This window comes from Hirundo rustica, chromosome 6 (assembly GCF_015227805.2).
Source record: "Hirundo rustica isolate bHirRus1 chromosome 6, bHirRus1.pri.v3, whole genome shotgun sequence".
Lineage (NCBI taxonomy): Eukaryota > Metazoa > Chordata > Aves > Passeriformes > Hirundinidae > Hirundo > Hirundo rustica.
The window spans coordinates 6,566,095-6,581,921 of NC_053455.1; the positions used below are offsets into that span (position 1 = coordinate 6,566,095).

The 15,827-nt window shown below is 46.5% G+C and overlaps 1 protein-coding gene across 2 annotated transcripts in view; it reads left to right on the plus strand.

The window, feature by feature from the left end:
* Positions 1–11,031: 11,031 nt before the first annotated feature.
* Positions 11,032–15,827, plus strand: part of RHOJ (ras homolog family member J) — a 60,662-nt gene continuing 55,866 nt past the window's right edge. For both annotated transcript variants that reach the window (XR_005701281.1, XM_040066657.1), the window contains exon 1: positions 11,032–11,792. Coding sequence is in view for 1 of the 2 variants with exons in the window: in XM_040066657.1 (XP_039922591.1) it covers positions 11,615–11,792 (178 nt within the window). In the remaining variant the exon portion in view is untranslated. The remainder of the gene's footprint in view (positions 11,793–15,827) is intronic.

Consider the following 15,827-nt stretch of genomic DNA (forward strand, 5'->3'; position numbering starts at 1 on the left):
CTCAAGCACAAATACAAGCCATCAATGGGATGGTCTTGGCGTCAATGGGATAGCCTTTGCATCAACAGGAGGATGAAAGAGCTGAACTAAGGAAAGGCCCCTGTGTCATCAGGTGTTCATTGCTGACGTCTTCAGAATGGTTCGGTTGGAAGGGACCTCAAAAACTGTCTAGTTCCAACCTCCCTGCCATGGGCAGGGACACCTTCCACCAGACCAGGCAGGTCAAAGCCATATCCAACTTGGCCTTGAGCATTTCCAGGGATGGGGCAGCCACAGCTTCTCTGGACAATCTGTGCCAGGGCCTCAGCACCCTCAGAGTCAACAACTCTTTCCTAGTATCTAATCCAAATCTGCCTTCTTTCAGTTTGAAGCCGTTCCTCCTTATCCTATCATGCTCTGCCCATATAAATAGTTCCTCTCCAGCTCTCCTGGAGTCCTTTTTGGTACTGAAGTCACTCCAGAGCCTTCTTTTCTCCAGGCTGAACATCCTCAACTCTCTCAGCCTTTCCTTGCAGCAGAAGAACTCCATCCCTCTGATTATCTTCATGGCCTCCTCTGGCCTCGTTCCAACATCTCTGTATCTTTCAATTTTAGCACCTTACACTCAGTCCTTCCCAAGTGCTGCAGAGCAGCAGGTCCCACAGCAGGAAAATCCCATAAACAGCTACTCTGGCCCCCAGCTTGCACTCAGAGCAACCTGCTTTAGGCAGGGCGCATGACTCAAAGGCATTTATCTCAGCCAGAGATAACCTGTGGTCAGGGGTCAAGGGCATGGGATGCTATTTCGGGCAACCCCAGAACCTCACACGTCAGCTGGACAACACTTCCCCTTCTGGTTCCCCTCCTGTCCCTTGCACCTTTGGCCTGCAAGAGGCTGGGATTGTCCCTGTCCCTCTCACAGTGCTGGGTGTGACAGGAGCATGTCCCCCTGCCATCCTAAAGCACTCCGTGCCAGCACAGAGCCCTTGGAGCCGGGGCCGTGGTGACAGGAGGGCATTTAAACCAGGATGTTATGCAAACACTGAATGAGAACACAAACCAGGCCTTTTACGGAAATAAAAAAGCACCAGTGAAGTTCTCCCTGGTTTCCACGAGCAAGCACTCACCCCAGTTCCATCAAAAGCGAGGCAGGCAGTGACATGGTTGAGTGCTGAAAGGCTGTTGCTCTGCTATTCACGGCATGACAAGTCGCAGAAAGAGCTGTCACATGAACCCACTCTCGGATGATTTCCCAGTGGACTGTTTTCCAGTCCTCCTTACCTCAGCACAAATTTGGAAAAGGACCGTTAACAGAACCTGGACAAAAAAAGTTGGGAAATCACATGAGGACAGATTTCTGGAGAGCTTGACAGCTCCTTTTCTGGGAAAACTTGTAAAGTAAGTTTATTTGTGTTATTCCATGTATTTCTCTTTTCCATTTTTCCATTTTTGTTTGTTTGTTTGTTTTTTTCTTTTTCACCAAAAATTAAAATGTAGGCCAAAATTATCTTGGTGAAATTGAAAGAAGCATTGAAATGGTAGCAACCTAAGCTGGACTTGCAAACTGGTAAAAATAAACAGTACTCAAGAGATCTAAGAAAGAGGAGAAATGTGTGTAAGCATCATGCCATTATTCAGATGTCACACCACTATTCAGATATTTAATGAATGGCTTTAAAGGGGGGTTATCATTTGTAATGGTTCACCAGTGACTAAAATAGGAAAATTGGTCTCAACGAGCCTTTTGAAAGTGGATGAAATTCTGAGGATGAGCTACAGGAAGGACTAAAGGCCACTGTAGGATTTCCAACAGTGTGACAGCAACAGGCTGAAATGAAGCCTCTTATTCCTGCTGTTCATTTGCAAACAAAGGATGGGGCTGTCACCCATGACAGAGGGAACATCACAACATATTCCAGGGTTCCAGGCTTTTCCCTCCTCAGGTAGGGCTGAGACACCTGCAGAGAGGACAGGAAGGACTGAAATGCTCTTGGAAGCCATCTGCTTTCTTTGCTGTTGTGCACCTGAACAGCATGTGCCACCTGGGTTTCGTGGCTCAGCTGATGAGGGTGATGAAGGCTGGTGGGCTCAGGACTGGGAGTGGGAGCCTGGCTGTGCTTCACCATCATCACAAGCCCTGTGGCCCAGAGGACACAGAGGAATTGCTCTGCAGGGTGTGACTACGATGGGATTTCTGCAGCTCTGTGCTCTCAGGCTGCTTGGGCGCCCAGGTGGAAAAAGACAACAGTCTGTGACAAAAGGAAGGCTTCACAGCTTCCCCTGGCAAATCCAGGGCAGCACATGGTCACAGGGCTCAGATGAGCACAGTGGGCTTTGGGAAAAGCCTTTCCAAGGAAATGTTCTACTGGATGATGCCTTCTGAGATCAGGCTGTTCCTCCAGACTGCCAGCAGAAAAACTGGGGGCTGTTCTGCTCCTAGCAGTGATGAGCAAAATCCATCACAGATGGATTCTGAAGTGTAAATTACTGATGCTCATCAGTTGCTTGTTGTCTTCAAGTCAGTTTCTCTAATATTTTGCTTCATTTGCGAAATAAACCCACTTGGTTTGAGATGTTTGTTCATCTCCACGCTGAGAGGGGACACAGAGGCCTCTGCCCAAAATCCACCACCACAGGGAAGGAGGAGAAATTATGTTCCCTCTGCATATCATAAAATGTAGAGCTCATCACAGTGCAACCCAAGTAATCAGGTCTGTTGTCTGCAGGGTGCAAATCAGAGAGACAAGAAAGAAAACGAATCTTCCTGACCACTTCCTAAACATTTGCCGTAACAACAGCAACCTGTACCTGACTATTACCAAATATCCCCTGAAAACAGTAGGAAAAATAAGTTTAAGCTCAGTCAATAATATTTCACTGGGAATGGATCCACATGTTATTCGTTGTAGTTGTCATCTACATGTTATTTGTTTTATCAAACAAAATTGGAAAATCTTAGGAGTCAATTTTGCCCGCTAAATCTCCGGAGGTATCCCCAGTGCAAAAGACACTGCCATGAGGACAGGGTGGTCCCAGCTGCTCCTGAACCAAGGAAAATAACCCACGGGGATTCCTGTCATTCAATGGCAGGCACTGGGAGCAAACCCAGAGAGCTCTGAGATGGTGCCTAATGCTCAGCCAAGCTCATTTGACATAAATGTGCCACTGTGGGAGAATGGGGAGCAGGGAAAGGGAGCCCTGACCCTCGAAAGCTTCACAGGGCTGCCTCAGCTGATTGCAGCCCAGTGCAGAGCACAGCACCACTCTGCAGGATCCAGCAGCCACAGGTCCCCCGGGACACATTATACCTGAATTTCACAAAAGGCCACTGCTAAATAAGCAAAGCTTCCCCCTGAGAGACGTCAGTGCCCTCTCAGAGAAGGAATGAATGAGCCAGACAGTGACGAGAAAGAGGAGGCGCAGATGGATGAAGAGTTTCTGAATCAGCCTGAGTGTGCCAAGAATGGCCAGCACGGTGTGTCTGCAGGGCTGTGACTGCAGCTCCTGCCACACACAGACCACACACGTCAGCGCAGGTACGCTGACAGCTGCATTACCTGCAGCTGCTTCTGAGTATTTTCCACCTCTGCCTTCCCCTTCCATTGTGTGCTCAGCTATTTGTGGGTCCTGAGGCTTTGACCTAAGGCCTTAACCCTAATCCTCATGCAATTTTTGGACATTTCAGCAGCCTAGGTAAGGTGGCCCACGTTCCTCACTCATTTTACCACCGCACCCAGACACCTTAAAGCAAGAAGAGGATTTGGCAGTGCAAATAAAACCTCCAATTCCTACAAAAGGAGCAAAGTAACCCGCTGCTGCCAGCACATCGTGCATAATTCTCATCACTTGTGGAAAATCAAGCTGTCCCTAAAGCGAGCTGGGGGATGTCAGTCTGCAGAAAACCAGTGCAAAGGGGGGGAAAAAGAGCAGAAGTGTTTTCTGTGCATTTTCTCCTTTAAAAACCTCATTGTCAGATTAGACCAAGCACTTTCTGCGTGGCAATCAGCAAGCTGGCTTAGTTGTGTTGTGGGCCCACACCCTTCAAACAAGGAGCTGGTCCCTGCCCTGAAGATCAACTGTATAAATAGAAAAAAAAAAAAAAAAAAAAAAAAAAAAAAAAAAAAAAAAAAAAACCACATTCCTCGTTCCTATTTCACTCATGAGCTAAGGGCTTTACTTGGATGATGCACTCTGCTTGTGCCAGTCTGAGCAGCAGGTTTGGAAATGGTGCTCCTGTGCTTTGGCAGTGCTTTGGCACAGGGCTCTGCTGAGAATAGGCTCAGCAAAGAGACACAGCATAAAAACTGTGACATCCCTTTGCTTGCCACCTTGGTCCTCCTCCGTCTGCCTGCTCCTGGAATGTGGAGGCAGCAGCAGCCTTCTGCTTATTTTTGAGAGGAGGCAGAAAGATCACATGAAGCAAAAAAGCACATTCCCTTCCTGGAAGCAGCCTGCTCCCTTCTTTCCAAGAGAGTAAAAACTCTGCATGAATGTTTTATGAATCAGATGTGTGTTCATTTCAACGATAAAGCCAGCTTGGCAATTTGGGCTGGAAAGGGGGAAGCTGAAAACCTACAGATTCCAGCTGGCATGTTTTTAGACACGAACCTCTTCCCCCCATTGGAAACATTACTTTTGGACCCAAATAACTTGGGGAAGTTTCTCTGCTTTTAAAGAAATTGCGGATTATGTCCCAAGCATTACTCAGAGGTGAACAAAACAGATTTGTCCCTGTAATGACTTCACTGAGTACCTGCACACACGGTGCTAATTGATCCCAATGTCGGTGCCCTCAGTGCTGCTTGATTTCCTGATTGCAGCCCTTTTACATTCCCAGCAGTCCACCATCTGCAAAGGCAAATGCCATTTCGAGATGCAGAAGAGGCATAGATGAGGTTTCTCTTTGTTTAACCTCCTGCTGTCCTGCTCAACCTAAAATAAATGTAATTTAGGAAAAAAAAATTCTCTATGGAAAACATCATAAGTAGGGAGAAAGAAATTGCCTGAAGTGATGTTTTTTTCTGCTATGCTAATCCCAGGCTGAAGTCTTACCTAAACCCATTTCTCCCCACTGTGATAGGGAGAGGTAAACAGCTTTTGTCAGAGAGAAGAGAAGAGAAGAGAAGAGAAGAGAAGAGAAGAGAAGAGAAGAGAAGAGAAGAGAAGAGAAGAGAAGAGAAGAGAAGAGAAGAGAAGAGAAGAGAAGAGAAGAGAAGAGAAGAGAAGAGAAGAGAAGAGAAGAGAAGAGAAGAGAAGAGAAGAGAGGACAGCCATGCAAGAACAAAACCCAAATGCAGAGAAGGCAGAGGCAACAGCCAGTGATTTTCTGGAAGGAAATGAGAGAATTCTGATGCATACAGAGAGAATGTGCAGCAGGTGCAGATATTCCACTGTCCAGAGGGAACTTTCACACCTCCAAGGAAAAACTCATCCTCAAAGACCAAATTCAAATACCTATGAACAGAAACAGCTGGAAATGCAGGCTCTGGATGAGTATCACCATCTGAGGGGTGGTGGCACACACAGAGCATTGTCTGCAGTCAGTGCTGCAGAATTTACTGAAAGGCAACAGGGAGCACAGCCTGCCTGAGCTGAAAACTGCCCCCCCCATTCACCAAAACACAAACACAACATGAGCAGCTCTCATTTTACAGCAGCCCCATCTGGGAAGCAAGAGGGTTCTCTCTCCTGGATGGGACATGGGACTTCCTTTGCTTGACCTCTTCTCCCAGAAGCCTCTTGTTTTATTAGCTCATCTTTGCTAAAGGGAAACCCAATGGCACTAATTATATCCATGGCAGCAGCTTGAGGCAGGGAATCCCCCGCTGCTGGCATGGACCACCACGCTGCTAATGCTGGTGGCAACTGCCTGATGCGTTGGGATGGCTGGAGAGAGGCTTGCTCTCTCCCAACAAGCCTCAAAGCTGACTCTCAGCACCTGCCCATCAGCAAGATGTCTCTAAAAGGGCTTCACACAGAGCACTTCCACCCCTCCTGTGGTCACTGTTAAACTGTCTTTTTTCTCTTTTTTCTTTTTTTTCCCCCTCCTGAATTTCCTGCGTCTGCTTTCCAACATATCAAATTCACTGGAGGTCTCAGTGAGCACTTCACTGGGGTGGGAGGCTGATGAATGGGGCTGACAGAAAGAAAGGGGAAGATAGGATGGAGGGAATAAGGATAAAATGTTCTCATTTCATTAAATCTCAGCACAATGTGGAGGGGCAGCTCTAGAACAAACAGGAACCAGCCCAATATCTAAGACTGGAGGTGAGTGATATGGTGACTGTGGGGATGTCTTAAAGTCCCCAAGACTTTTTTTACTGAAAAAGGCTGGCTCTTACAACAGCATAGTCCAGGCAAGATCCTAAATCTGACAGCCAGGGAAACTTGGGTTTGAGCAGCACAGTGATAGTTAAGCTTAATAGAGTTCTGCTATGTTCAGTCCAATATCAGCAAATCCCTGCCCTAAAAAAAACCTCAAAATCTAAACAGATTAGACAAAGGATAAGAAAAATGTGAGAAGATTTGCCTGAAATCAATTTACAGTTCAGTAGTAGTGCCAGAAACTTCATTTCCTCATCAACACTGGTAGGTGGAAGGAGAGTGGCTGAATGTGTCTATTTCTAGCAGCAAGACAGGGGGAGAGAAGCTTCACAGCAGTGTTGTCACCTTCAGAATCCCCCACCCTGGGGAGCTTCTTAAGGGTGAGAATGTAGAGACAGATCTGTTTGGTTTAGGCCAGGAGAGGATTTAGGAGAACAAGACCTAAGGAAGCGTAAGACCCCCTTAAAATCAGTCAGGTCTGGTGAGGAAAACAGTTAATGCAGAACATTGCTCTGATTGACGAGTTTTAAACTCATAAGATTGCACAAAGTTAGACCACTGCATTTCAGGAGGTGCTGGAGAAATGTGGGGATGGCCAGGGGAAGAGAGCAGGAAGAGCATCATAGCCCTGCAGAGTAATACAGAATAGAGTTAATCAGCCATGATATTGCTAATTGCAGAGCTAATTTAAAAATTTGTGAGTCCTTCGTGTCCTGCAGATCTTCTCACCTAAATTTTTTGCGCCAGCCTTGAACTTGCTTATTCCCAAGGAATCCCCAGGCACCCCTGTCTGACCTGTGCTGATGAAGATGGAGTTGATGCATCCTCACAGCACATGGGAGCTGGAGATACTCTGCAGTCTTAGGAATAGATCTCCTGCCAGTAAATCCATTAATTAACAAAAGGTCAGAGGCACTTCATCTAGAGCAGAGATTGCCTGGGAAACTTGGCTAGGAAGTGCCTTAAGTGACGTCTTCATTCCACAGTGCTCATAGCACCTGCCCTTACCTGTTTGTGCCGTGGTGCCCTTGGCTAGAAACTTGTAAAATCAGTGGAAAACAAACTGGGCTGGAAACCCGAGAGCCACACACATTTAAACAAGATTCGCAGGCATTCAGACTAGTTGGGTTTAATTTTGTTTGGTTGGCTGTTTTTTTGGTTTGGGGGTTTTTTGGGTTTTTAGGTTTTTTTTCTTGTTCAGACACACCTTTCCAAACTGTGGCTTGTAACCAGCCTGCTCTTATTGGGTTGTGAGATAGTAATGACCAAAATCTTGTGCAAAAATCTGACCGATTCTAAGCTGATTAGTGAAACAGAAAAAAAAAAAAAAAAAAAAGACCCTGGGTTTAGACTAAATCATTCGACCTTCTGACATTTGCTAATGATTACCAATAACCCCTTGGCTTCCAGGCTGGGGCTTGAAGGCAGCTCTATTGTTCTGAAGTGCTCTTAGGGGAGCTGAAACTTGCACAGCAGTGCAGGAGGGTCAGCTTGACCTATAGAATTGCCACTTGCCATTTGCAGGTTAACAAAGCTCCTGTAAAATGCAACAGGATTGCCTCAATCTTTGCCAGACTGCTAGATGACAGGTCTGGCCTGTTAATTCACACAGCAAGGTCAGAGCCAACTTGATAAGTAAAATGACAACCCCAGAGCAGCAGAGAGTAAATGCTCCCCCAGTCCTCTGAGTGGAGTGGTGTAAAACAACATGATCAAACTTTGCTGAAGCTAAACCGGCTCTGAAAATGTTTTGATCCAGCTGATCTAAATGGTGCCAAACTAAGTTAAAGTTATCAGATTAAAAAGAGCGTGTGTTTTCAGTCCAGATACAATTCTTATTTTATGTCATAACTTTGTCATAACTCCTCTAAAGCTGCACATACCACCTATATAGGTAAAGCAAACTTGTAGCACTGAGTTTTGCAGGTCAGATGTCAGCCTTCCTCACCTTCCAGATAAACTCCTCCTGTTGGTTTATTCCAGGCCATCCATGGTTTCACGGCTGCACTTCCATGATTCACAATGAAGGATATAAGGGCTTTTATTGATGCATTTTAAACTAAAACTGGTCCCCCACAAAGTGTTCCGTGCATCAGAGCTTGGAATTGGGAGGGTCTGCAAAGACCAAAGGAGTTCAGGAAGAATTTCTCCCTTGAAAGTATGGTCCAGCATTGGAATGGGCTGTCCAGGAAGGTGGTGGAGTCACCACCCAGGGAAGTGTTCAAGAAATTACTGGATGTGGCACTCAGTGCTGTGATTTAGTTGATGTGACAATGGAGCAAAGGTTGGACTCAATGATCTTGGACATTTTTTCCAGCTTTAATGATTCTGGGATTCTCTGATTCTATGATCCTCCAGTTCAGCCCCTTGACAGAATGAGAAAACCTTTAAGTTTTGGAAGATCCTTTTTTTTAAACGGAAGAGAGAATAAAGTCACTTCGATCCTCTAGAAAAAACAGCAAGGAAATTTCATCATTTAACCTCTTGCAAAGGAAGTGAAGGTGGGCACAGTCCTGCTGAGACTCGCCCAGCTTTATGATCAGGGAGGGATGATTATGAGCCACAGGGATTTGGTTGCAGGCCTAAATCTGGCCCAAGCAGCATTAAATCTTGCCTTAACTGGAGTATGTCTGATGCTGAAAAAAGCTTGCAGGTAGATTATGCCAGTGTAAAATGGGAAGCAAGACAGCTTTTCCTTTTCGTCTGATAGAGGCAGTGGGGAACTGAACCATGAATTGTTGGAATGTTTTTTTCTTCCTCAGGCTCTGCAGTTACCTTGCAACAGCATGCACCAACATATTTGGCAAATGTTCCCCAGGTCACCAGGCTGGTGAACAAAGGCACAGAGGGGATCAGGGTGCTGATACCTCCTCAGCTGCACAGCCACTAAACAGAGCACAGCCTTGGAGTTTGACCTCGATTACAACTAGAAATAAGCTTAAAGAATAAATCCCTGTAACATGTCAGGATGACTCAGCCAGATTGCTGATGGAGGGAGTGATCGGCAGAGCTTGGAGAATGGGGGTTTGGTGCCCAGAGATCACAGGTTCGCTTGGATGAAGCTCAGCCTTGGGCTGCAGTTTGAAGCTAGCAGGATGCTCCTGATCTCCTGACTCTGGGAAACATTTTAGTGATGCCTCTGACAGCAGGTGTGATGCTGGGCCTGCCACTGCCTGCTCAGATCCCTGTTTTCACCAGGGAGAGGGGCATGAGTGAGGTGAAGGTCACAGGGCACAAATTATTGGATGACCAAGCTTCCTGGTTAGAGACAGCAAACAGAGCTCCCTGGGGCTCTCCAGGTGAACAGACAAACTTTGTTCACGTGTTTTATTCATCTTCCACCCCTTGAAGCGCTCAAGGCCAGGTTGGATTGGGCTGGGAGCAACCTGCTCTAGTGGAAGGTGTCCCATGGCAGGGGGACTAGGACTGGATGATCTTGGAGGTCCCATCCAACCCAAACTATGACAGGACCCTATAATTCTACCACCTCCTGGAGAAGGTGTCCTGAGCTGATCCAGCACAGACACATCATTGAAGATCTCTGACAGACTTAGCCTGTCCAGGGGAGGTTGCAGGTGGGTCTGCTGTGCCCCTGCACCACAAAAAAATTGAAGGACACACATTTTGGCACTACAGAGTTCCATCATTACGGCTGTGTTTGTCTTTACTCGTGCAGTTTGGGGCTGAAACACTTCCTTTCTAAGGCTGTGTTGGTCTTTGCACTTCCAGGTATGCACTACCCCAGGCTTGCGTGTGCTTTTGGGCATTTACGTCTCACCAGGTGCGAGCAGGGCAGGGGAAGCCACCAGTTTATCACCGGTGGAAAGCCAGCAGGGGAGTGTTTCCCCCTCTCAAAGCCTTCCAGCCTCCTGGAAGGGAAATGCAGCCAGCAGGATGTTCTGGGCTGCTGCGCTGGGGTTTGTGTCAGTGTCTGGCTCGTTTCTGCTGGAAATTGCAACATCTTTCCTGTGCGAGGAGCGGGAAGTTTTGCCCTTCGCGCACATGTAGATTGTTGTGTATTTAAATGGGGAGAAGACTTGGGAGGCACGTGAAGCACCGGAACAAACCAGAGGAGGGGGCAGGAATCATGTCGTTCAAAGCCGGTTTTTCACAGACTGCTATACGGGGGGGCGGGGGTGTTTGTTTGTTTGTTTGTTTGTTTAAACTTTAAATTTCTCTGACTCTTAATTCCACTTTATTCTCTCCGTCTGTGTTTACATCTTTACCTGAGGAGGGGGAAATCTGTCTTTTTGGGGGGGAAGGGGGAAACGGGGGGATGAGGGGAAAGGCAAGAGCAACTGAGTCCGTGAACTGAAAAATCAGCTATTTATTCTTTACAGCAAACACCATAAAGGGCTACAGAGACAGAAGTTTGACATTATCTAGCCACTGTACCTCCTTCTCCACTTCCCCCTTTCCCAAATGGGAGAAGATACCTATCAGAGATCAGAGGAGATCATGCCTGGGATCAGCAGGAATCCCTGGAACAGGGGCAGAGCTCGCAGCCTGGCCATGCGTGTCCAGCACTCCCGCATTCCCTGTTCTCCCAAATCCTCCCGGCCGGTGCCGGCAGCCCGGGGAGCAGCGGGAGCGCTGGATGGAGAGGAGAGCCTAAAAAACTTCATTCTGCAGGGGGACCTCTAGTGTTTTCCTTTCTCCATGTCCTGGCAGAGTTCCTCCAAAGTACAAATACACACAGAGCTCCCATTGTTTGCAGCCCTTCACAAGCCCACTGATCCTAATATGGAATTCGGCAGGAAACCCATGATTTCCTGACACACAGCAAGCTGGAGAAAGAAAGGAAAAACTCCATTAAAAACCTCCAGACTCTCCTCCATGTTAGAAGTGAAATGGAAAATGGGGTGGATTTAACAGGAATCCCTGGTTCCTGCGGCCAGGCTGGAGGAAGAGAGACGCGGATCGAAGCCGCAGGCTGCTGATGTTTTTTGAAATCGCAATAAAGACTGAGAACGGCCGGGCAGGATGAGGATTTCCTGACTGGGACAAACGAAGAAGGACAGATCACCCGGCTTTTTTTTATGATATTCCTCTCCGTGCGTTTAATTTATTCACCTCGATGATTCTCTTGACTGATCTGGAAACTGTTAGAAGCGGCTGTGACAGCCTGGAAACATTAGTATGATTTCCTGAGTTTGAGATTTGCTGCTTCCCCCCCCCCCCCCCCTCCCGCCACCCCCAACCCCCCTCCTTCTCCAAACTCAGGAAAAGTCAATACAATCGCACTTCATTTTTCCTTCATGTGCTCTTGGAAGTCCTGGGAGCAGCAAGAGCAGCGGCGGCAGCAGCAAGAATGAACTGCAAGGAGGAAAATGACAACTGCACTGACGGGAGCAGGAGCAGCACCAAGAAGATGCTGAAATGCGTGGTGGTTGGGGATGGTGCAGTTGGGAAAACCTGTTTGCTGATGAGCTATGCCAATGACGCCTTCCCGGAGGAGTACGTCCCCACCGTGTTTGACCACTATGCAGGTAAGGAAGGGCTTTAAAAGAGATTTCGTCGAGAGCTGCAGGAGGGCCGGGTGGGAGGTGAAGGAAGCTCGAGGAGAGGACAGTTCAAAAGGGGTGCATGGGTTACTTCTTGTCCGGGAATGTCATTCAGGCCTGGATGGCTGCCAGGCAGCTTAGATGGCAGCTCATAAAACTGGGGCAATGCAGGATTTATTCAGAGAACTTATTTGTTTTCTTCCGATTTTTTGTCTTGTTTTTGGCCAACAAGAAGCGTTAGGGCTGCAGTTAAATCCACTGTGCTTTGGGACAACAAATGTAATTCAAACTTTATCAATTTGTATTCATGGTTAGTTTTTGAAGTTCTGAGCTTTGCAGTCTGCAGTTGCGAAGACTATATATATACATATATATATATATATATATGTTATCACAATCTTGTCCCTCTTGGCAAATGATGCATAAATTACAATATTTATATCCTATTTAAGGAATAATCTTTGAGAATATATCTAGTTTCAGGAGTGATCTTTGAGAAAACCAGCATAGTGTCTTTCCAAGCTGTCAGTGTAAAACTCTCCTTTCAGAGATGTTTGTTACTCCATCTATAAATAGATTTAAATACGACGACTTGGTGGTAGTGAAAAGCAGAAGAGGTGACTGATTTGAATCCTTCGTAGTAGGGGAATTTGTAGTACAAGAAAAAAACACAAACATAATCAAGATCATCAGTTATACTCGCTGCATTGCTGTGCAAAACAGACCCACAGATTAAGTACAATACTCACAGGCCTCCTTCTGTAGCAATTACTGACTTTATCCAGCTGTGTCCAAAGTTATCACGCAGATGTTTCATAGGCTAAAGCTGGTGTTCAGACATCTGCTTAAATGTTACTATCTCCAATTCTGCTGTTTTTCTTCTCACAGTGCTCCTTTGGCTTACGGGGATTTTTTATGAGATCCCTGACACACAGATTCTAGAAACAGTGCAAAACTCATTGCTTATCTTGCAGCAGCAGTTGGAGTTTCCCTCATTCTCTCCCCACTTCCTTAAAAACTGAGTTTTCATGGCGTGGCTTATCATAGATTTGGTATTCTGTAATGGGAAAAATCCCTGTTTGTGTTCTGGCTTTGTCTCAGGTTTAGCAGATGGACTGGCCAAACAAAGCTGTGCAATTGCAGAATCTGATCCGTGGAAATGTGAAGACCTTTTTCTCCACCAGAGTGGGCAGCGTCACTTCTAATGCAAGCAGCTCTCTCTTTTCTCTGCCCTTCCCACCAGACAAATCGAGTGATCGCTTCAGAAAAAAACATTTCCACGGGCAAGATACACAGCAGAATATTGCCTGTTGGAAATGTGTGCTCCCATGAGCCCAAATCCCTAAGGGCTGCCTTGTATTGCAACAGCTCCCACTTTCCTGTGATAACTTCAGATCTGCTCATCCCTTACAAAATCCTGATCCCAGCAGCCACTGCCCTTCTCCCACTCTCCTCCATGCCCTACAAATACTTCTGCCCATGGAAAAGCCATCCAATAGCTGGTGCCAGACCATGTGGGCATCTGTCTTTGTGGTTTTGGTGTGAGCCTGGGGGCACATTCATGTGTGGGGGCTGTGCAACACAAGGGCAGTGATGCCAGCCAGGCAGGCTGGCACTTGGTGGGGGCTGCACTCTGAGTTTCTCCTCTCTCCTCCCTAACCAGCCACAGGTGACTCGCAGGAACTTGCTTTGATTCCATTTCCCCTGTCAGAAGTGTTGGAAATTGCCAGTGGGCTCAAAAAGTTACTGAGGGATACGAGGGTTGAGAGAAGGATGGGAAGATGAAGCAGCATAATCTTGATTTCCTTGGGGTGAAAGGAGTGTGCAAGGACCTTTAAATCAAGTCTCATTTTCAGGGTTTGAAGATTAAGCCTCTAAAATATCTCCAGCTATTTTTATCTGCCTTCTTAACTACTATAACACATAAATATAAAAGTAATTTCAATGAGAAAACTCATAAAGATAAGGGGAAAAAAACAACTCTGTATATTTACATGCTGTTCTGAGACAATCCCTGTCCAGCAGCAGTGGTCAGAACTAGCATTGATCACAAATGGAATTTCAGGTTTTTTGAGAAATCCCAGAATTTATTAAACTGGTTTCACTACAAAATTGCACACAGAGTCGAGCAGTTGGCATTACTTCTGGAGCAGTGTGTTGGGAAAATAATCCCACTCTCAAAAATATTGCATGACATTACAGTCTATTTAAAATACCATGGGTATTGACTGAACAAAGAACACACTTGGGGCAACCTTGCAGCTGAGCTTTCAGTTTTTGGGATCTTCCACTGGATTTTCCACATCCATCTGTGTGGCAGCCCATGGTGAAGAGGAGAGGTGTCACGGCAGTACCACTGTCACAGAGGTACCACGGGCATGGGGACAGCACAGGCAGCACAGCACATGGGAAAGCTGCACACATGGACAGATCCTGAAAGGTTTAGGAGACTCTGGAAAATCACACTTGAATTTACCCCAGGGAACTGGTTTGTCTACCCTGTCCTCGCCACTGCAGAAACCAATTCTTTCTGTTTTCTCGAACAAGCTGAGAACATCAGATTCAGTGGTTCTTTTCTGTGCTGGAAATGCTCAGAAACAATTAATTGCTGCAGATAATTTGCAAAGCTTCACTTTCCATGGAAGGTTTTCTACCCAGGCATTACTACCAGCAGTAGTGTGTCAGCAAGGGCTTCCACTTGCCACAGCAGGTCACAGCCTGGTTGTGACTCCAGGGGCATTTATCAATTTACTTCTTTCTGATGGAAAATGTAGGGGGTGGGGAGGGGAAGCATTAAAACCCAAGGATTCCAGTGGTGATCTCAGAGCAGTTTCTCACTGCCACGGCTCCAGCGACTCGGGGGAGACAGTGATGCTCTCCAGCCCAGCTTTGGGAACAGCTCCAGCTGCACCAGTGCCGTGGCCAAGGCATTAACTGTTCATGGCCCTGAAGCACCAGCTCTGTGCACTTGCCCTGCTGCATCTCATCTCCTTAGCTCCTGCAGCTGAAGCAGGTGGATGTAGTGACAGGAGTGGTCCAGAAGAAGCAAAGAGATGAGTTCCTGCAGTATTTGATCTGCACCGTGCTTATTCAGTGCCTTTCACATGAAAGAGCTTGAAACCACTTTATAAAAGTTGAGCTCTAAGAAAATCAAAGGCAGTGGCTGAATGTGACTTGGGGAAGGAGCAGATATTCCTGCAGATAACTCACACAGCGTTTACAACTCGTACGCAGCGGTGCCTGACACAAAAAGCTCTTGGTGGCTCAGCAGGTGTGCAGCTGCACTGTACAAAAGCCCAGGCCAGTTATTAGCTCCACATTAGTAATATTCTGCCACAGATTTCACCCACAGTCCACAAAACCGAATTTCTTCAGGGCCTGTTGCCAGAGTTGGGATGTGACGGGTGTAGAGTAGTATCAGAGCAATGCCAGACAGATGGGGAGGGTAAATTTGTTACTTGGATATAAAAACGGTTCCTTTCATTGGATGCATGGAATTTTATGAGTCTGGTTATTTCTCAAGGTGTTTTTTTTGTTTGTGGTTTTTTGGGGAGTTGTTGTTGTTGTTGTTGTTTGGGTTTTTTGGGGGTTTTTTTGTTTGTTTTGGTTTTTTGGGGGGTTTTTTGGGTTTTTTTTTGGTTTTTTAAGAGATTTTGCTGAAGACAAGAGCCCTGAGTAGGTTTCCTTGCTTTGGTGAATTTCCAAGTCCTGCACTGAAAGTGTTTAGCCACAAGGCAAATGGCTGTTTCTAGGACAGGCTCACCAAAGTGCAATCCCAGGGACAAACAGGATATTGCTGGCAATAACTGTAACAATAGGGACTGTTTGGATAGTGAGTAGATGCTTTAACATGCTGGTTCCACTCCGTCTTTTGAACGTCAAATGCTGGTTTTCCATGAGCAAAGGTCTCTCAGCCAGGGTGACTTGTATTGTGCCTAGCTATGTGAGGTTACAAATGTTTATTTAGGGCTGAGGTTGGACCAACAAAAAAACTCAATTCAACAACTCACAGAGTTGGTC